The 22455-nt window shown below is 43.3% G+C and overlaps 2 protein-coding genes across 2 annotated transcripts in view; one reads left to right on the top strand and one right to left on the bottom strand.

Moving 5' to 3' along the window:
- MTOR (mechanistic target of rapamycin (serine/threonine kinase)) overlaps window positions 1-22455 on the bottom strand; it is a 58861-nt gene that overhangs the window by 20749 nt on the left and 15657 nt on the right. Inside the window, exons 25-31 of the mRNA XM_009866486.1 lie at window positions 22119-22261; window positions 20920-21082; window positions 19878-20023; window positions 6059-6134; window positions 4169-4308; window positions 1562-1662; window positions 590-705 (exon numbers count right to left, since the gene is read on the bottom strand). Of these exons, the coding sequence (XP_009864788.1) occupies window positions 590-705; window positions 1562-1662; window positions 4169-4308; window positions 6059-6134; window positions 19878-20023; window positions 20920-21082; window positions 22119-22261 (885 nt within the window). The remainder of the gene's footprint in view (window positions 1-589; window positions 706-1561; window positions 1663-4168; window positions 4309-6058; window positions 6135-19877; window positions 20024-20919; window positions 21083-22118; window positions 22262-22455) is intronic.
- Window positions 13184-18082, top strand: ANGPTL7 (angiopoietin-like 7). The gene is made up of 5 exons (XM_009866485.1): window positions 13184-13562; window positions 15259-15359; window positions 15659-15853; window positions 16692-16890; window positions 17913-18082. Exons 1-5 carry the CDS (start codon window positions 13184-13186, stop codon window positions 18080-18082), a joined length of 1044 nt encoding a protein of 347 aa, XP_009864787.1.

Below are 22455 nucleotides of genomic sequence, written 5' to 3'. Positions count from 1 at the left end.
AAGTCACTTTGCAAATCTCCTCCGTGACAAACAAGCATACCAATACGGCTGGGTTTAACAGACTCATTTCCTTGCCTTGATTTCTCATCTCGATCTAAGATTAAAGATTTGTCTCTGCTACCAAAAAAATTAGAGGAACCATCCTGGTACATGATACACACGAGACCTTCACTGAAAAAGCTGCAACAGACAAAAGTGCACTGAACACCCGGGAACAATCTTGTGTGTCTTAGGCCATGAATGCCTTTTATCAAGCAGTGCCTCATGGAATGGAACCTCTGCTGAGCCAATCCTTGTTTGCTGTCTGTCTAGAAAACAGACATAAACGTGCAGAAGCCTACGAATGACTAAGGCATTCTTACACCGCACAGCACGGGACCAATACTGTCTGAACGTACATTCACTGCTGCGTTTCTGGGAAGACAATATAACCTCAATCACCAAAGCCTGATATGTCAATGGACAAAAGGTTATTGGGCAATTCATAGGTTACAGCCAGCTGCTTTAAAATCACACGTCCTTCCGTGCAGTAATATAGCCTAGTTCATCTTAAACTAGGTTTTGGGAAGCCAACAAGGAAGATAATTACCTGCTGAGCCAGTGAGAAAAGGTCCTGATGAAGAGCCAGTACAGCTCTGTAGAAAGCACCATCATGGGTGTCCCTTGGGATCATGCAGGTGTATTCTTCCATGCTGTCCCACTGACCTGCAGGGACACAGATATCCACAGTAACACAACAGCCTTCTCTGCAGGAGGAAAACACAACCATGTGACAGCGCTTGGCCATCAGCGACTGGGCCTGAATGCTGCATGGGACTTCTACATTTAAGTCAGCTCTCCAACTGCTTGGCTTTGGCAGGGACAGTCTGTGCTACATATACATATACGTGCACAGAGTTATAGACAAGTGAAAACATAAGCATTTTTCTTCCAGGCAAATTTTATCCTCAAGGAAAGGGTTCCTGAATTACACGTGATGAAAAGTTGAAATGCTGACATTTCCAGAACATTTGAATGAATTAAGAGTTCTACAAAGCAAAAGATGAATTTTTCTCAGCAAAGGCTGGCAGACAGCAAGCGATTTATAAGCCTCTCTAGTAAATATCCAGTATGCTGATAGCCAGATATTTGGACCATTTATAGATTTATTCCACTTAAGACTGTCTACTCAGCAGGCACAACCTATCAAAAAGCTCAACAGATATTGTTCTTGTTTGTAAATAAGAGTCTGCCAAACCTGAGAAATTCTACTAATTTCTTTTCAAGTCTGAGCTATGTTCAATGTAAAACTAAGTAAAAGGAACCAGTTAAGCAACACATTATCTGCTCAGACCAGTAAGGCAGTCTCTTTGTTACTTGAGACCACACCAGGAGACTTCACGTAAATGCAGGTTTTCCAAAGGGCTTCAGTGTTGAACAACACTTACTTCATTTCCCAAAGTGAATAATTTTGGGTCTTGATTTTGCTGTTTGTTATATTTTGCAGTTCTGAAGCAAGTTAGGAACTCTCTGCACGTCCACACTGTGGGGGCTGTGTCCCTGCCACACAAGGATACGTTACCTAGACCCCAGGCAGCAGCAGCAGCCATCCTAGCCATCTTAGCTTGAGTTTCATCATTGACCTGTGTCCACTTTTCACAGCATTGCTGGTGGAGCTGCCCCCTGAGAAGAATCCACAGTTTCTGATCAGCAAGAAGCCTCTTCTAAGAAATTCACTTTGTTAAACAACCACTTTCCACAGATAAGATGACAACCAGCCCCATCATGCAGAGTGGAGAATAGGATTCTTCTCCTCTGGCCAACTCAGGCATGCCAGCCGGATGACAAATATCCCATTGCATTATGCTTTGAAAACAGACATCTAGAGAAAAGTTTTGCTTTAGTTTCTCAGCTGTTACTAAGGCCTATTTTACAAACCGAACTGTCAACTCCAGTCTACAAACACAGAAAAAAGAAACATTCTCAAGAGAAAAACCAAATCACCATCAAATAAGGAATGCTTACAATTTTTTTGCAAGTGTCAGGACTAGAAACATATGATCTGAATAGCTGGTGCATGGCTCCTGCTACCAAACATTTTGGATAACACATCATCGAGTTTGAAGACAGAGCCTCGACAATCAATGCCGCTGTAACCTAGTAAAAGACTTGTCATGGCAAGATCTCAGAGGGGATGTGAACCTTTCATTTCCAGGGGAGAGGAAGCACCAGGATTTTTTATATTATTCCTTTTAAATCAGTTGTGAATGCTCCATTAATCAAACCAATTACTGTGGGTGTTGCAGTTCCAGAATTTCTCAGGCTGGATACTCTGCAGCAGTGGAACAGCTGCCAACTTTGAGGGAGGGCAACTTGCCTTCTCTGCTGTCATCCTCTCCCCTCTCAGAAAGGAAGATGTCAAGCAGAACCGATGGGCTGCCACAGGCAAGGTAGTCGTTCTGACAGCTTAATGGTTCAAGAGAAAAAAACAAACCACAAAACAAATGAAAAACCAAGCCAAAACTAGCAACAGCAGTGAATCAGGACCTGATAGATACTAATGAAGTAGCAGGGCTGTTGCAGACTTAACTACATCGGGAGACAAATGGAAAAGAGTATTTTGGCTGTGCTTTCAAAATGTCTCTGCACAGAGCACTGAAATAATGGTGCTGCAGTAGTACTGGCTCTAGGTTAACTGTCACACTCTGCCAAGCAGACTCCAGCAGCACAAATGTTCATGTTGAACTCTACCGAGGAATATCAGCAGCCAAATCACGGAATCCTGTCTCAGGATGACGTCTCTATAGTCAGTCACAAGATAGCAGAGAGCACTTTGCAAAGGCACCTCTGAACTATAAAATTAAACACGCAGAGGTGAAGTTTCACATCAGCAAACACACAGACCTTTGTGGGACTGCAATTGCTCTCGTCACTATGAATAGATGTGTAATACCCGACTCCAACAGAAGCAAAGCACCCTTTTGTAACAGAGCTGTCAAGAAGCAGGAGGTTCAGAGAGGACACTTTACACAAATGCATGTCCTGCAGGAGGGAGAAATTCTGTAAATCCCTGGTGGAAACTGCCTACTCCTAGGAAATACGATTGAGAAACACACAGTTTTTTCCTACTGAAAAAGCTACGCCCAGTATGCCTCATCCTCACCTAGAAACAAAAAGGGCAGAAAAATGCTGTCAGAATTAGGTTTCTCAAACGGCTCTGTTTTCCTAACAGTGAAATTACTTTAGTGAAGAGGAATCTCCTTACTGTGTGCCATCCCGTGGGTTCACGTCAGGACCCATCAGGAGAGAGCTCTAGTGACATGAAAAGTTCAGGAGAAAGGCGGAACCTGGACCAAATCACACATGCCCCTGGGTGGAACTGCATGCTACAATGCACAGGATGCCTTCTCCAATTATCTTCTTTGAAATGAACATGGAGAAAAACAGAAGTCGCCAGTTAACTAGCAAGCTATAAGTCACTACCAGCTCATCTTCTCACTAAAACTGACTTTAATCAGTTACATGTTGACAATACACGTTTACCACAGGGTTTGAAATACCAAATGTCCACAGAGACGATGCTTAATGAATGCTAAAAAGAGTAATAATGAAAAGCTCAGCCATCTGCACAATGGGCAAAAGGTTTTTAAAGTGGAGGTAATTTATCTGGCATAATCTTACACACAGGTGACTACTGGGAAACAGACCATTTCACAAGTAACAGCTGTGCCAAAGACCACGCATTCTGGAAAGGCAGAGGTCTGAGCATAAGTAAATAAAAAATCTCTCATGCTTTAATCAGAGTTTAAAAAGGAGGGCCACAACAAGCTCCTTTTACAATTGTTTTTGACAAGTGCTGCCCGGTTAATGCCTCCTGAGAGGTCCCTTCTATTTACAGTTTCTTTCTCTGTTACAAATGGGGTTGATCTGATCACAAGACCACAGATTCTCCTGCAGAGAGACCTTAACTTATCAGATGACCCATCCCAAAAAATGTAAAGAAGTTGTTACAAATTCTGACTTCAATGATCAAAGCGAGAAGTCGCTGAAAATACTCAAACTATTAAGTAAGCAGGAGTAAAAAGGAATTTGGGCAAAAAAAATTCACCTGGATGGGAGCATCCAGAGAAAGGATGGGAGACAGGCTTCATTTTTAAGGGCACCCTTTTTCCAGGCATTCCCCTCTTACCATTCACCAAGTGCTTCCAAGCAACGCATCCGACCCAGCATCAGCTCAGGATCATCTTTGTTTGTGTCCATCTTCTTGTCATAGGCCACCAAAGCATCTTCCCATTCATGAAGCTTCTCATACCAGGTAGCTTGAATTTCCTAAGGGGGTGAAAAAGGAAGTCAGAATAAAGAGCTTCTCCTGTGCCATTTTTTCAGGCTACATATCCTCACGGACTTCTGCGATATAGAGAAAGGCCTTGAGCTGGAGTATTGCTGAACCTGCACAGAAGTGAATTCAGGTTTACCACGGGGATCAATCCAACATCATTCCCTTTTCAGTGCCACTGAAACACTAGCGCAGTAGTTGGTGCTTTTCTTTTTGGAGAAGGGGAGTGAGCGAAATAGGAAAAAAGGGTAATTCTATAAAATATTCCACTTGCCGTTGCCGCACATGCTTGCATTTAAACAAGAACAACAGCCCTGTGTTCAGGAATGGATGAGTAACTAGGATGAAAACCTCAAACCCTGGCTACTGAGAGTCCATATGTGAATACAGCAGGTAATCTGACGGTGGGGTCTGATTACAGCCCTCACAAGGGAAGGTTTGTAACAGAGACTTGAGCAGTAAGCTAAGCAGTGATCCTTATCAGCTGCACAAACTTTCTTTAGCCTTTGTTTCCAGATTTTGTTTCTAATTTTCAAGGAATAAAATATCTTAATATTTTTTCCATACTTATCCCTGTCAATGTTTTCCTGCTCTGTCCTTGCCAGCTCAGGCCTTGACAGAGGCTGCAGAATAGATTCTTCTCCCAGCCCTGTGGGCAGGGTCAGTATAAACCACGACCTGCATGCCAAGTCTTCCGCTTAGGATGATTATAGATCAGCTCTTTAACCTCTCATCTCTGTCCTAATATTTCAAGTAAGTTCCTGAAAGCAGAGCCCAAAGCTCCTTTTTAATTTCTTTTCACCGCCTGTTCCGGTAAACTCTCTGTTTTGAACTAGATTACTGCTAAAGAGTGAGGGCAGAATGAGGCAACACAGAGCTTTGCTCAATCCACCCAAGGAATCACAAGAAGCTGCAAAGCTGTTCTGAAGTCTGTACCTCTCCCAAAAAGGACGTTTTTTTGCTGTCTAGGTCAAAACTACACATAATCCTACACCAGAGGAATTTCACCATTTTGCGATTATACCTGTTCCCACTTTTTAGAGGTTCCTAATGACAGAGGCTAGTGTACTGTGCTTCCAGGGCTGCCTTCTTTTCCTCAATCACTAAAGGCACTGCAAGTATTATTGCTGCAAAACCATCTTTCTCACAGAGCAGAACTGGCAGGAGAGCATAGATACTTTAGTCCCTGAATATAAATTAAACACTTACAAAAATAAGAAGGGAAGGAAAAGGGGCAAGTCATGCAGAGAAAGACAAAGAACAAATATAGATAGGGTTATTTTATTTCCGTGAGCAGCCAAAACTCTAAGGATCTGACTAATCTGCTATTCTAAATAATGCCCATGAACTCTCTGACAGGCTCATGTGCCTCCTGCATGAGAGAGATAGAGGCACGTCTTCCATTAAATCCGAACCTGGAAGGATTTACCTTATCTTCCCAGCTTTTCAACAAAATGACTTATTTTGTCACATGACTAGTTGCCCACAGCTGCATCAACAAGAGCTTCTAAATTCTCTTCCAGGTCTGGTTCTTGCTCCCTTCCCCAGCTCCCTTACCTGTACACAGCGAAGCACACAGCAGACATCCCCGCGGGCAGCAGGGCACCCTCAGGATGAACAATAAGCGGGGACTGATTGAAAAAACACACCACTACCACTACCCACACAAATCCCGCCCCGAAACCCTACAGAAACCCAAGAAAACATAGGATGTGAAAAAGAGAGTTATCAAGCAGGACTCACCAGCTCCCCAAAGTGCTTCATGGCATACTCGAGCACCCCAGCAGCTGCTTCTGGCTGTTGCAGTTTATTGTTAATGCTGAAAAAGGAGGAAGAGAAAGACCATTTAACACAGCTGGCAATTATTAGGGGCTGGTATGAGTTTCTGCTTGCTAATACCAAGCTCCATCACTCAGAAATACTAATGGAACACCCTCCTTTTTGCTTCAAATTTTCAAGGGGAATTTTGTGAAGCACAAGCACACAGTGAGCCTAGTTATCCAATACAGCAACATCATGTCCATCTTGAATAATTTCTATTTCCCATTGGTTTTCTGAATTTACTACCAGAAAAATGCCTGCATATTGGTGTGTGGTGGTCATCACTTTTGCTAAACTCCAATTTAATAGGAAATAGGCTTTTTATGAAGCTTCTGCTATTTTGTAAAGCTTATTTAAGGTCTCCAGCTCATTGCTCTCCTCTTTCCCTAGTGGCACTGCAGAAGAAGAAGTGCAGGCTGTTGAAAGCAATGCCACAGCACCTGAGCACCCCACAACACACCCCACAGTTCAAGCTTAATAGTTCCCATGTGGGATGGAAACAGCATAACCCAAGAGAACACAACGTGTCCACTGAGCGCGATGCAAAACCACTTTCAACGGTTTTTGAATATGCTGCCAGAGATATAGGCAGTTTTCGGAAATGTCCCTTCTTGCCTGCACATGACTGCATATTTTTCCTTTCTACGAGAGGCTTGTTGATTAGTAAGAATCAAGGAAACTTAGTGTTAAAGGGAGAGGTCTGAACAGACAAAACGAAGAGAATTTTCAAATGAGTGCTAGAGTTCTTCCCTATTGAAGTTTCCTTTCCTGACTGCTTAAGAACCAAGCTCCCAGACATGCTCTGAGGGAAGGTGAACTAAAACACTCTTGGAAACAGGACCTCTGGACAGTCTGAGCTGAAACCAGTCAGGCTAAGAATGCATCATCACCACAGTTCAAGAAGACAGGCACCCCAAACCGGGAAGCACTTGAAATACATCCGTGCCTTTTTTTAGCAGGACAGTGGAAGAACGTACTACCTCGAGGCTTCCCAAGGGAAGGCGAGGCAGCAGCGCCTCATAAAAGTGATAAATGGCTATCACATTTCATATCCTCATGATTTAAAGAGCCATTGGCAGACACATCACTTCCAGCATGTCACACAGTTAATTACCTCCAACTTATCTTTCTTGTCAACGCTTCCTGACAAAATTGGCCGTTATGTTTTATTCTTCAACAATTAACACTGCTCTTTCGCTGATGCTCCCTGGTGCACTCAATTACTCTTTTTTTTGTTTCGTACTTTCTTGGCTGTCCAAAGCAGAATTAAATGTTTCAAAGCTGTCTATGGCCAGGTTTGAGCAGAGAGGAAAGAAATGCAGGGGAAGGAGAGACTTTGATTTAAAAGAATGCGCAGCAGTAAATACAATACATTGTTGTCATTAATCATAAAATACTCTCTTGTCACAAATGATCTAGCACATACAGTGAGTAAAGATAGATGGAAGGGAAGCAACAACATTCACTGCTTTGGTGGAAATACACCTTAACACGGAGAAGTACAAGTGTCAGGAAGAGTACAAAAATTCCCCCAAAGCAGGAGTCATGAATCAAGTGGGCTTTACTAATATGGCTGAACACTGGCTTATTTTTTCAACGTAATAAAACCTTGCTAATTACTGCATCGTTTTGCTAGTCAGTTTTACAGGTTAAAGGAAACACAGTTATGTCTGGATTAAGTTCTGACCTTGTATTTTGGAAGGGGTTTTGGTTTGTTGAGAAAGACCTCAGATTTCTGCTTTTTCTCACCTGCCAGACGCAGTATGTTCTGAGTCCCAGAAGGGTATTGGCAGTTCCCAGAACTCGGTACTACCACAGCCGACTCGAATGTGTTCCCAACAGACCCACAACTCTCCACATGCAAATTCTGAGAGAGTGGGCCCGCAGATTGCTTTTGGAAAAGCATTTCCACAGGTACTCTGTTAACACATTCAGATATACGTGTTTAGAAACCACGGCATTCCCTGCTTCCCTACCTACCCTTTCACCTTCCTACCACTAAGGCGCTGCCCCTCTCCCTGCAGATCTGATGAGGCAGAATCTTCTTAGATTTTGTGATACTCTTAAAGCACCACAGAGCTCTTCTCTAGTTATCGTGCCAGAGACCAGACAGAATGAACAACGCTACTGAGGAGCATCCAGGCACATAGAAGAGGCCCTGAAGGGCCAATTCTCCAGCCAGGCAGAGCTGCCAGGAGGCTTCAGCCACAGCGTTGCTGCTGGGAATCACGGCAGTTTACCGGATTAGAATCAGGGGGATAGATTTCTCTTTGTATCTGGAAAAAAAAAACACTACAAAATCTTTCTGGATTAAAGGAGAAGGTAGGAAAACATCTCTCAAGATAGAAATAATGCTGCTGGCCACCTCAGCAGACAGTAACTTAAGTCTTTGTTTACTGGGTGGTGTTCTTGCAGTCTCCTCATGTTTGTTTAAGAAGCTCCTGTATGTGAGAATTTTTACCAACCTAAGTCAAGCTTGTTTTTCCTTCTGAAGAAGAGCCGAGAGCTTGCTTCTGGGACTAGAAGTGGAAGGCACTGCTGCTTTGTGGATACTTTGGGGAACAGATAATCCTCTGGCACAAGGAATTGGCTTGGTTGGCCCGTTTCCCCAATTCTACAGTTTATTCGTGTTCAGGCATCCTTGAGTCCTTGATTCAACAAACCTCAGAGAACAACCAATTGCTGCCCAAACTCCAAAACCTTTCCATCACACCACTAAAAATTATTCCCATGCTGAGAACAATTACGTTTGAGAAACCAACAGCAGCAAAAAGCTGTTTTCAATAAACAGTTGTGATGACTGACTCCTTACAGGCCAGCGTAGCCCTTTTTTCACAGCAAGGGCACACCACATCGCTCACAGACATTAAAATTGGCCAAATTCCCAATCTTGAGATAAATGCTTACAAATTAAATAAAAATATTCACGAGCTTTGAAAGGAAAAGCAGCGAAAACAATCACAATAAAATTCTTAGCCCAACCTGCTGATCAGGTTGCAGGTTTTTTTCTCATCTATTCTTTATTAACCAGATTCAGTGAAGGCAGAGAGGGGGAAAAAATGCCAAGGAAAATATTTAGCAGGAAAAGGTAAAAGACAGAGCCAGAGCCTTTCTGTACTGGTTATGCAAAGAAAAGATATATTAAAAAAAAAGGAATCACGAATGACTGTAGGAAGTATCCGTGGTTTGTTTCTAATCAGCACCTCTCACTTGTTCCACCTGCTCCTACGTAACTTCAGAGATTTACAATAACTATTTGCAGTAGGCAGCAATTTTATCTGGCTTTACTAGGGATTTAGTCATTACTGTAAAGCTATAGCAGACTGAATATTAGAACACTTATGAGCATCTCCAAAGCCGAGGTGAACAGTTTCACACTTTCTGGGAGAGAAAAGCAGCACTCGCAGAGCTTCCACAGAGCACGGACTGCCGCGACCTGCCAGCAGGGAGCCGAAGAGAGCCTTTGCCATCTCAGCAAGCACTAGGAATGCTGGATCTGAAGCATTTGATGGGTGCATATTAAGGGTTTTGCAATGACTGGCTACCAAATAAATAGCCATGGGGCACTGAGCTTTTCTTCTTGTCTCAGCTTCATATACACCTGCCAGAACAGCTTCCCAGAAAGCAGTCATTTAAACCCACCTCTGATTTCATCTGGCCCTCCAGGAACAAGAGGTACCCGGTTCGAATCAAGTAATACCAATATACTTGAATTTGGTAACAGCAACCAACATTACAAACATCAGGAACATACTAACTACAACCACGTTTAGACTCTAATTCTCCCAAATCACTTCAAACCTACATGGTTACCCCATATCAAAAAGGATTGGCCTCAGGTTCTTGACTTCAAGACCTCATCTCTTTAGCTACCAGGTAGCACATACAGGGCAGGAAAACTAGGGCAATGGATTTCAGACCAAATGATAGACAGTTTCTCTGTCAGTATTGGGGGAAAGGAAAAAAATAGAACTAGGACCCACTCCGTAATCACAGAACTAGTTTTTCCCTAGCTATGCCCCAAACTATGCCTCTTTCCGAAATATAACACGGTCCTGAAATCAAGTTATAAGCACACCAGGACATAACAACGGAATAGCTTCCTCCAGACTGTCAACTTCTACAGCTGATCTGATCTGGCAATGACTAGTACCAGTAGCTACTGCTGCTTAAGTGACCACACTCGGCTCTCCATGCAACAGAGGAAGACTCATCTTTCAAACACTCATAAAGCAGTCAAATTCCATTAAGGCTAAGGTCTCCGCCAAGTAAGACCTGTCTGCCCAAATCTCTCTTAATGCTTCCTCAAAAGTAATGACAGACAGGCAGATCTGTGCTCTTTTCCATTCCTGCAAAATACGTCTGTTGTCACCCTCTTATATGGATGATATGAGAGAACAAAGAATTATTACCTCTGTTTTAAAACAGGTAAATTGAAGCACGCAAAAGAAAAACGGCTCGCATTAGGATACACAAATCAAAGGCTGAAGCCAAAAGAAAACCCTGGCTGCCTCATTTCCAGTCAAATACTCCAGCTTAGAGATGTTATGCAGAGGCCTTTCTGCATTGTTTTGTAACATCTGTGTGCAACTGAGAGATTGGCTGAATCCTGAATCCTTCAAAAATTTGTATAAAGAGGGAATGCACGGACCTGCAAGGGGCTCCCCTCTTCCACACCTGCCCCTCGGGATGTCAGCGTGCATGAAATTCAGACTGTGCAGGACAGAAGAGTTACGGTGAGAGCAGCAGCAGAATGGACCCAAGTCCACAACGGGGGTGCGAGCAGGGTGGCTTTTTGGGGCAGAGAAGCCGGAGTCTGGCCTGTCCTGTTCTTTGTTCCAACTTTGACAAAAACATGTTTCTCATCACAGGAAGCCTGAGAAGAATTTGCCCCTGGGAATGACAGAAGCTCCAGCTGGAAGAGGGCTCAGACAGGATTAGAGGCAGAACAAAAAGGTCAGGCTTTCATCCGTGTGCAGTGGCACTTTCTGGTCTGAAGTATAAAAAGCAATTTTGCTATGGAAGGTTTCTGGAATGTCCACGACAAAAATGTGACTGAAGCCTTCAGTCTGCGGTGGAGGTGTCCTCAGTACTTTAATAAATTGTACTTGCATTTCTCCGGCAATATCTCAGGTCACTGATACCACAGCTCATATGCCACACTAGACAGGTTTCTGCCCGAAGCCCAGCACACAGGCAGTCACCTACAACAAAACACGACACTCACACTGCCTGTTTGGAGACCTCCAGTTCTGACCTCCTCCACAAGATCCCCTCTTCCTGCTCGAAGAAAATTCAGGTTTATGAAACAGCTGTATTCATACTCCACCCCTTCAGTGCATTGATGCTTCTGTCCCTCTAAAATTTTGCACCCTGTCAGGTATCTCCTTACTTTTCTGCAGAACAACTATTAGCCAGCTGTGCCGTAAACCAGAGGCAGAAATAAAGCATCTGGCAACAAGTGTAACAAAGCTAAGGAGGAGAAGAAACCGTGCCAACAAGAAATTGCACCTTCTATTTCTCATATTTAAATGGGTGTCAGATCAGTAAGGCTTTTAAAATCTTTTCTAATTAAGCAGAAATCCTGCAGCCACTTTGGACCAGCAAAAGACGTCTAGACAGGATAGCATGTCTCAGCTGGGTTTGTCATAATTTTCTTCGTAAAAGGAGCAGGATTAGTTTTCTTTTGTTTTCCTGAACATCAAGAAGTTTTCATGGCATTTACCCCCAGAAGCAGATATAGGGAGCCACTTACTCCTTCATTTGCATCTCATCTCTGCCAGTTATCACAATCGGAAATTTTACAGGAAGATGCAAGAACGCACATGTCGGGCAATTACAGAGCAGCTGGCCTGGAGAAACAACTCATCCGTAAGGATCTAGACCAAAAGTTGCAGACCTGTTGCAAAAGGCTGCACCACTGCCAAAACGGTTCTACATTGGGATCAAACATCTATAATCAACTTTTGAACTGTTAAAAGATACAAAGAGGAGACTGGAAGTTAGTTGCTATCTCAGCCAAATGATACTTGACCTATAAGCCTTTAAAATCAACTTTTTATGTAACTGGACATTTTAATTACCCACAGATTTTCCTCTCTTAAAATCCTGTTAATAACTGGCCTCCATAATACTGGAGTTAGATCACACTGCCTGTAAAAACCTCATCTCTTGCCAATTTTAAGCAGACTGTCTTCCAATATTACTTGAGACCCTTCTGCTTGTCCACTATGAGCGAAGAGAGGCACAGGATTTGGCCCTCACACCTTGCAGACTTCTCTCCATCCCACCCTCAAATACCCCATCTCTAAGAACAGCAGCACCGAACTCCACACAGTGCAGAGATCAGTGTCCAGAGAGAGAAGATGCTGAACTGATGAACTTGCTGAAATATTATCTAAATTAAGAAATACTCCAAGCACAAAGGTACCCTCTGTGACTTGGGAATATACTAGTGGGACTTGCTGCAGCTAGGGCTACCTGCTAGGGAGCTCCCTTCCTTGGACTTCTATAAACTCATCCTGCCTGGACAGCCTTTTCACATTCTGGACCTCTAACACTCTTATGTTGCTGGAGTGCCAGAACTAGTCACCAAGAGGGCTACAATCCAACAGCCAATAATTGCTGGAAACTCTCCTCGTTTCCGAGCCCTCTCCCACATCCCTTCAAGACCGAACTGAGAGAAGTCTCTCCTGCCCTCTCCAACCCTTCTTGGCTGAGAGCTGTTCCAATTTCACCCCGTGAACACCTGATACGAACAGATGATCTGGGAGGGGCCAGAAAGCTGTTCATAGCTTCAGGGGGGTGGAGGTAAACAGAAAAAATAGTATATAAGATGCTTTGAGACAAACTTCCAAAGTGCCTCGACTCCAACAGGAGGGGGCTGAGAAAAAGCTACTTCTTCAGGCTCCACCTTCAGAGGCTCAACTCACTGGAAGAAAGCTAGGTACCAGGCTGCTGTAGCACTTGCAGAAAGTTTCCTACCTACCCCAGCTGCATTCAGATTACCCGCAGTCAGCTGGAAGTTTTCTGGTGCTGTAAGCAAAAATGCCAGCAAGATCCACTGCTCAGCTGGCGTGGCTCTGCCTCGTCACTGTCTCTGTGGCAATCTACCCAGCGCTGCTGCAGAAGCCTCCCAAAAGGAGAACGATCAACGGGAATGCTCAGCCCAAGGTGACAGGCTGCTGCGACGAGATTAAGGAGCTCAAGCTGCAAGTAGCCAACCTGAGCAGAATGCTGCAGGAGCTGAGCAAGAAGCAGGAAGGTGACTGGGTGAACGTGGTCATGCAGGTGATGGAGCTGGAAGGGAGCACCAAGCAGATGGAGTCCCGCCTCATCGATGCTGAGAGCAAATACTCCGAGATGAACAACCAGATAGACATCATGCAACTCCAGGCAGCTCAGACAGTCACACAAACTTCAGCTGGTAAGAAGGGAGCCACCAAGCTCCCCGATACGCTTTTTAATGCACAGAATGAACTAATGGTTAGTTCTTAAGGCTAACATGTCCCCCTAACGTAATTAGTAAGCATGCATGCTGAGTACTTCTGCTTAAAGTACTTCTGTAGACAGGTGGTCCTGAGAAAACTAGTTTGAATGCAGCTGTCAAAAAGTCCAAAGATCCAGCTGTATTTTAATAACTGTATGTCTGTCATCAGGGAGTGGAAAAACTGAACAGGTATTGCGTTTGTACAACGAGGAACTCACTTTAACATTTCATTTTCTGAGCACTACAGTACTAGTTCAAAAAGAAAAGGAGTTGGCTTTGTCAGGGAACGGCTCTGGCAGTAACATCCGCTGAGTTCACAGTGCTGACAGGGGACCAGGAGTTGGTAAAACAATTAGAAATGCTCTCCAAGTATTACTGGAGATTCGTAATTGTATCTTTATGACTATCTCGGAACCAGATGAAGAGAGTGATGCGTTATTTGAATGATAATTCTCAAAAATACCAGGCTGTAGATGAGTCAAGATGTAAACTCAGATATAAGCCTAGCCAGAACACAGTTAAATTGTTCAAAATCCTCTCTTCCCTGAGGGAAAATTTCACTGCACGCAGTGATTCCACAGGCCTGTAATAAATGTGGAATGCAAGTACATGTTGTAGGTTAGCTACCTGTAAAGCCACTTTCAGAAGAAAGCTTTGCTTTTGCTGACTTTTCAAGCAACAAGCTTAAAAATTCCTTAGAAAGAAAGTGCCGTTGTTGGGATGACTGGGTTTGCCAAAAGACTTCATGTGGGTGGTGGGATTTTTTGTTTGTTTTGTGTGTTTTTTGAAAATGAAAAACTTCTATTTATCAACAAATTCTTCTTAAAAAAAGTTTCACTTGCAGTTTTGACACACCACAGTTTACAGTAGGTCTTAAACAAAAAAAAAAAAGATAATAAATCTCTTTGGAGCTGTAGTAAAGGTTTGGAAAAATACAGTAACACACAGAAGAAACTGGCCTGGAAGGTATTTAAAGCAGACATGTCTCACCTCACCAGGTAAAAGCCATTTAGTCTGTACTAAACTGAAAGCTGTCAGAATGGATAAAGCCTTGCTTCAGCTAGTTTCATCTTCCTCAGAAGAATAGCTGTGCCTTTTATCTTCTTCAAGTCAGCTCCCGCCCCAGGAGGAATTCTGTGTGATTCTGTGAAAGCAGGTCTGCAGGGACTGACAGAGGATTGCAGCTAAAAGCCACTGTCAGATCCAGAGCAAAGAGAGCAGAGCAAATACACCTCACCCACCAAGTGGGCTAACCTGGTGAAGCACACAATGAAAACAGCAGGCCTAGTCGTACCATTAGATAAGGCTTTTTATTTGGGAGCAAAGATCTACCTCGTTACCTCCCAGCACAGACATACACAGCAGCAATGCAGAGCCAAAGCACAGATGTCGCTCTGGATAGGAGAAGTAAAAAACCAAGCAACAAAAATTACCAAGTCCTACTTCTAAACCACTTTTTTCCAGTGCACACACTCACCAAAACTAAAACCATGTCAGGAAAACATCAGGCTTGTGGGAAGTATTCTTTACTTAATTACTCCATGTTTTATGAACTAAGCTTTACGGAAGCCACACTTACAGGGGAGTTGTTCTGGCCGTTCAAATTCTTATTTTCTGGTTCTGATTCAAGTAGATGCTGTCTATGACTGCTCATCACTTTACCAGAGGAACTACCGAATCTCTGGGGTTTACAAGCTACCTCCTGATGAATTTTTGGGGAGTCCTGACCTGGAGGTAAGGGCATCATGTACAAAATGTATTTTTCATGTCTTCTTTAATACAATCAAAAAATACTTGTCTATCACAGAGAGTTACGATACCCTGCACTTTGAACCAGCCTCTTTATGTAGGCAACCTTCAAGGAAGGAAACTGTACATTTAAGAGGGAAACAGAAGAGGGGTTAATTTAATAATTTTTTTTCCATTATTTTTAAACAAAATCGAAATTTCTTCAAGTTCTGGAACTATGTCTTAAGAGAACTGAAACCTCCAAGTCTACTGACAAGTGAACACTGCCTTTTCTCCTGTTCCAGGTGTTCTGTGACATGGAGACAGATGGAGGTGGCTGGACTATCATCCAAAGACGTAAAGTTGGTTTGATATCTTTCAGTAGGGACTGGAAACAATACAGGGATGGATTTGGCAATATCCGGGGAGATTTTTGGTTGGGAAATGAAAATATCTACCGACTTTCACGACGCCCCACTGTTCTGCGGGTGGAGTTGGAGGTAATTAATAAACTTTATTTCAGCAGCGAAATGTTTTTTGTACCAAGTGATTCTCTAGTAGCAGATACCATCTCCTATCTCTATAGGAGGCCCAAAGAATTCACATACTTAAGTACAGGAGAATGAGGTAGGATGGGCTGAGTCATACACTCAGGGATGAAACAGAACTATGTTCTCCACCACGTGAAGTGCACAGGACAACCTTCTCTCTGCACACAGATTGTGTCGTAGGGAGCGTGTGGGGCTCCTGAGAATCCTGCAGAACCTACTGCAGAGAGAGATCAAAGTGCTGACCACCTCAGATTTGAAGAGTCACAGAGATGCCCCATAAAGTTCTAAAAATCTCTGAGTCTTTGCCTTCTGCAGCACTTCCTTCCAGCTTGTGTGCAAAATAGCCGGCATCATATTACCCCCAAAACAACTTCTACAGTCTTCTAAAGGCTTGTGATTGACATAGATTATTTAATAGCTGGTATGACAGCTTTGAAGGCTGTGATGTGTATAGCCAAAAAAGTGAGCTCAGAGGCTTTACATCCAAAAGTCACTGTTTCAGAGAGGAAAAAAGAAATTACTCGAGGCAGCACAGTACGAGACAAGGATGTTGTATGCAAGACCTAACAGTGCAGGTAACTTGGAAGTAGGATGCTTTGCTCTGGAAAGTTTCTTTGCCTTAACAGATAAGTTTCTGCAGTCTGTGTCTGAGCCAGAAAAAACACCCTCTTGAAAAGCCTAGGACTGAGAAAAGGCATACAGCACGCTCTGTGTAGAACTAGAGGTGGTGCAGTCTCTTGATAACTGTTCTAAGAGGACCAATTTCTTCTTCTCTGCTCTGTGCCAGGACTGGGAAGGGAACATTCGCTACGCGCAGTATAAGCAGTTCACCCTGAGCAACGAGTTGAACAGCTACCGGCTTTTTCTGGGGAACTACACGGGCAACACCGGGCGTGACTCCCTGAGGTACCACAACAACACAGCCTTCAGCACGAAAGACAAGGACAACGACAAGTGTGTGGACGACTGTGCCCAGTTCCGTAAAGGTAAAACACAGATAAACACCCTCCTGTCCCGAGAGCTGCCCCAGTAACTTGTAGAGAGCCCAGGGCACCCCCTTGCAAAGTTACTCATCAGGAGCATCTGGATGGTGGCGCAAGGGAGAGGTGGCAGATTCTGGAACAGACACTTACCGGTTTTGTGGGAAATCTGGCAGTTAATGCTGCTTTACACAGAGCCAGGCTATAGGTAACACACGTCAGTACTCTTCAGGTGATTTAATGTTTGCTCTCACCTCCTCATACTGTTATCCAGCCCACGATATGGATCTGTTAAACTGCCAGATTATCTCAGATGTTGATGCAATTCAGTAATGGAGGGAGTTATTCCTGCATATATGTAAGGTTTTTATTTTTTCTTCTATTTTTATGAAGTTTTGAGTTCTAGTATCAGGGATTTGTAATTATCCTTCTATATTAATAGCCTACATGCACCTTAAGGTTCAACCTGAATTCTAATCTTTATTCCTACTCTATTAAGAGCCTCTAATGAGGTTACTCTCTTCATTCAATCTATTATCTTTAGATGAGGTCTGTCACAAATACAATTGTCTTCACTAAGCCTTGCCCTTTATTTTTAATTTCCCAATTGTGCCCCCATGTGACAGGCAAATAACATTGATATCAGCCTCAATAAAACAGCGCAGCTTACTTCCAGAGTCCAGAAACCTTTTAAACACCTTAAGACGCTGAAGCTAAGAACTCTGATTAGTTTCCTATGCTAACTCTGAGTCAGAGACAGAAGCATGTCAAGGAAATACTCTAGGAGGAATAAGCAACTAAATGAAAAGCCACTGGACTAATTTGACTATGGTAAAGCTTTTATTTATTTATGATCTGTGTCACATTTTGAATTTACCTGCAATCCCAGCTATTAGGGCCATAGGGATTAAATGCTGCTTTCTGCTCACTCTCCTCCAGAAAGAGCAATAATTCTTCCTATTAATACAAAGCACACCCATTTTAAGTCGATGGCTCACTGGGAATCTAATAATTCATTCTCTGAACAGGTGGATACTGGTATAACTGCTGCACAGATTCCAACCTGAACGGGGTTTACTACCGCAAAGGAGAGCACACCAAGAACATGGACGGCATCACCTGGTACGGGTGGCACGGATCAACCTATTCATTGAAGAGAGTGGAGATGAAGATCCGGCCCGAGGATTTCAAACCGTAGAGGGGACCGATATTTGATTGTACATGATGCCACTGCACAGAAGGTGGGCAACGGACAGCTCAAAAAACCAGCCAAATCATTGTTCATTTCATCTAATTTGTGCAACAGCTCCACACTGGCTATGCACACGCACAACCACCCAGGCACAGCAACTATTGTGATCAGGACTCAAACTTGTCTCTTCTCTTAAGGCTTTTTCCAAAGGGAAAAATACTGTGTTAGAATAGGTTAGAACAGACTGCAGTTACAGCACCTTGAGAAAATCTACCGGCGTGTTTTCGCTGGCATTGTGACTAGTGGGTTGCCCAATATTAACCAGCCAGAGACTGAAAAAAAAAGAAATCCTCCTTGTTGCCTTTCCCTCAGTGTCTAGAGCAAGCATTGCGGAATAACTCTTTCCAAGAGGGATTCAAATCACAAAAATGACATACTCATTTCGAACTAGAGGAATCAATCACCAGTGCCCCTGATGCACCTTTCTTCAGCGTATATTAAGAGGCTTACATTCCCACAGAGTTAATGAAAAGAAGCTCAGAAGTTCTGGATTAATTGGTATTGCCCAGGTTCTCTCCTGATGTTTTACTGCCACCTCCTGCTGCTGCCTTGAATAAGCTCCCACCAAGGGCTGCACCCAGCAGACAATAACCCTGGAGAAAGGATTTAGGATGCTTATTCCTATCCAAAGATCACCTAAAGGTTGATTAACTAGAAAGCAACTTCCTAGGGTGCCACAAAATTATGTTCAGGTTAGGATGTGTGCTGTATGTCAGTCGGACTCAGAGAGAACAGCAGGTTAGCAAAAAAAGATCCAGGTCACGCCACCAGCCAAAAGGCCTCCACTCCAACACTTCAAACCACTGTATCCATGAGCAGAACACCAGTACGCACCCAAGAATCCATAACAGCCAAGACTAAGTTTGCCAGCATACGGTACTGAGGAACAGGACAATCTGTTCTGAAGAATATCCCAGCTACCTAGAGATACGGCAAAAACCAGTGTATGTTTCTCCCTTACATAACACAGTGTTAAAAACAAGTTTAAAAAGAGAGAGAGGCTCCTCCTTGTAGCCATATCGCTGTTTGAGTATTTGGAAAAGATAGGTATAGTTAATGTATCTAATTTTATTCATCTTGAAGAGAGTTTGAATCTAATTTAAACTGTTCAGTCTTGTTTGAAATGGGAGATAAAGGTGTCCCGGGAATTGTCTTACATATATTTGACTATTCATACTGTAAATTTCAACTGCGTTGAACTATGGTTGGAACAACTTGAACTGCGGTCTATAAAATGGATTTTTAAAGGTTTCTAAACTTTTTCATCTCTAATAAATTGTCTTTCATTTTTAACCCTGATTTACTTCAAGTCTTTGCCCCTTAACTTGCTTTTTCGTACACAAAGAAACAGCTGCACCAGTGACAGAGGACAAGGAATGGAATACGCTGAATTCTGTATTTTCCTCAGAAAAATAAGAGAGGACAAAGGATGAAAGAATAAGAGAGGGGGAAAAAAGAGGAAGGCACAACTCTAAGGAAGTAGGAGGGTTTAAAAATTCAGTGGAAACAGACAAAGCTTTTGCTCAGCCAAAAATCAATCTGTCCACCACAAATGGCAGAGTTAACATTTCTGTGATATGAAATCAAGATTCGTAATTTAGAACATGTAGTTTAGTACCAAATCCTGCTCAGCTATTTCAGGCTAACATTTTCCTTATAATATCTACTATTTGATATACGAAGAATGGACCTACAAAGCTAGATGATACAAGTGCGGAAATCTCATCAGTTGCTGTCCTACCTGATGAGAGACTCTAGAATGGCCGGGGTGGGACCCTTTTGAAATTCCAGCTCCTTGTAGTGAAGGGCTTTGGCATATGCTCGACATTTCGCAGCTCTTTCCCCCAGGAGGACAACGCCATTATCGTCCCTCAAAGGCAGTGGACCCTGGGTAGAAGCACATACATCAAAAGCAGGATAAGTGTGAAAAAAAAAGGTGAAAAAAAAAAAAGTACGCATAGAATCCTAGAATGGCCTAAGCTGGAAGAGACCTTAGAGATCATCTAGTCCAACCTCCCTGTCACGGCCAGGGACACCTCTCAACTAGATCAGGCTACTCAAGCCTCCGTCCAGCCTGGCCTTGAACCCCTCCGGGGAGGGGGCAGCCACAACGTCTCTGGGCAATTTATTCCAAGGTCTTGCCGCCCTCGTACTGAAAACTTCTTCCTAAGATCTAATCTAAATCTATTCTCGTTCAACTTAAACCCATTTCCCCTTGTCCTATCGCTGGACACTCTTGTAAAAAGTCCCTCCCCAGCCTTCCTGTAGGTTCCCTTCAGGTATTGGACGGCAGCTCTTAGGTCTTCCCGAAGTCTTCTCTTTTCAAGACTGAACAACCCCAGCTCCCGCAGCCTGTCCTCATAGCAGAGCTGCTCCAGCCCCTGGATCATCCTTGTGGCCTCCTCTGAATACGCTCCAACAGATCCACGTCCCTCTTATGGTGGGGACACCAGAACTGGACGCAGGATTCGAGGTGGGGTCTCACAAGAGCAGAGTAAAGGAGGAGAATCACCTCTCTTGACCTGCTGACCACGCTTCTCTTGATATGTCCCAGGACACGGTTGCCCTTCTGGGCTGCAGGAGCGCCCTGCCGGCTCTTGTTGAGCTTCTCATCTACCAACACATCCAAGTCCTTCTCTTCAGGGCTGCTCTCAACTCACTTTGTTCCCAGTTTGTATTTGTGCCTGGGATTGCCCATTTTACGATTCTAAGAATTTTCCCATCCTTTCCATAGACTAGGCAACAGCCAGCATTAGAAAAGAGTTGCCTAAGAGCACCCCTACCTTGTCACTGTGTTCCATGAATTCTGCCAAGTTCAGCAGTGTCTGAGTGACTTCTGCAATGTCCTGAGAGGTCAGGGCCAACTCAATGCTTCGGATCAGCTCATCCTGCTGGTCTTCATTCAGTTCAGACCAGCATGAAACAAAAGCAGCGTTGAAGAGATCTCTGAGGAGAAAAACAAAAGAGAGCGAGAGGTGGGGATTAATTATTCATGAGAAAAAGTCTATCTGAGGGCAGACTGGCCTTCGTATTCAAGAAAGAGAGCTACAAAACGCATTTATAAGTCTACCCGCAGTGGTGATCAGCTTTTATAAAAGTAAATTCTGTACCAAATACCTAGTGAAACCTGCATTTTAAAAATATATAATTGGATGGGATACTACAATAGTAGAAATATTGTCCTATCATATGCCAGCAAGTATTTTAGGCTAGAATAAACTCTTCATAGCAGTGAGGATGCTCCTCTCTTCTGCTATGAAGAATGAGGCCTAGTCTGTCTTGGACCACAAATGAATGTAGTGAAAGGAGGAAAAGTGATGAAAACCAGATCCAGGAACAGCCTTTGTCACTGCTAATGCCGTGGAGAAATGCTGCAGGATGTATAAATGGATGTATACATGAAAGACATTACCTCTGCCTACCTAGGAATTGCTGACTTTTCATTGCACTATTTGCCCTTCTATTTCAAAAATGCTAAAACTCACATTAAGACAAAATTAAGCCAGGAATGGACACTTTTCGAACACCAATAGTCAGGTTCATATGCTCCGAGATGACAAGTGCATATCATGAAGAAGAGATAAGCAGGCAACTGCTTACTGAAACTCAAACTTTCTCCAGACATACCAGTTGCAAAGGAAATGAACCACTGTGGATTATTCCACTCAGAGGGATTTTTATCCACCCACAGTAGGTCCTCAAAACCATTTCATACTCCCTTGTTTTCCCAGCTTCACTTTTATGTGCCTTAAGTTATTTCTAGACTAATATGCAGAATTCCACTGAAAGATTTTGCGCACGTCATGGAGCAGTCATCTGGGAAGGGTGGGAATGAAATCAAGTTGCCAGCTATTAGATTTGTCCCATAGCAGGAACTATCTCTATTTATGGAACCTAAAAGCTTTTAAGTAACTTTCTCCTTCTAATAGCTGGCTTGCATCTGCAATTTCAAACGATCTGAAAAAACGCAGGATTACTCTACCGAGCCATGGGATTATATGCCTGAGCCAAGGCCCAGCACGAGCGCAAGGATGGCGACGAGGAATCTTTCAGCAGCTCTAAACTCAGTCTTCTTAACCATTCCAACCAGTCATCTTTGGAAACTCTTCTTGCTGCTCCCCAGGCCTGCAGTACAAAGCAAGACAACTGAGCTACCAAATGAAGTGCTATACAAAAGCAAAACAATTCCACCAGCAGGCAGCATTACTGCTTTACAACTCCAAATCCCATTGCTGAGATTCCCTTTTCAATTCCCTGAGATCCGTTACCTTTACCAGATAACTCGCAGTACTTCAGTCTCATTTCTAAGAAATCTTCCC

The sequence above is a fragment of the Apaloderma vittatum genome, unplaced genomic scaffold (assembly GCF_000703405.1).
Source record: "Apaloderma vittatum isolate BGI_N311 unplaced genomic scaffold, ASM70340v1 scaffold44123, whole genome shotgun sequence".
NCBI classification, from domain to species: Eukaryota; Metazoa; Chordata; class Aves; order Trogoniformes; family Trogonidae; genus Apaloderma; species Apaloderma vittatum.
The sequence above is the reverse complement of the archived record's forward strand: the minus strand, read 5'-3'. Positions and strand labels throughout refer to the sequence as shown.

Bases quoted from the DNA above. Each gene is read 5' to 3' on its own strand.
- ANGPTL7 (XM_009866485.1), top strand. From the start codon at position 13,184: ATGCCAGCAAGATCCACTGCTCAGCTGGCGTGGCTCTGCCTCGTCACT. The intron at 15,360-15,658 runs GTAAGGGCATCA...CTCCTGTTCCAG, and splicing joins TGGGGAGTCCTGACCTGGAG to GTGTTCTGTGACATGGAGAC. The intron at 16,891-17,912 runs GTAAAACACAGA...TTCTCTGAACAG, and splicing joins CTGTGCCCAGTTCCGTAAAG to GTGGATACTGGTATAACTGC.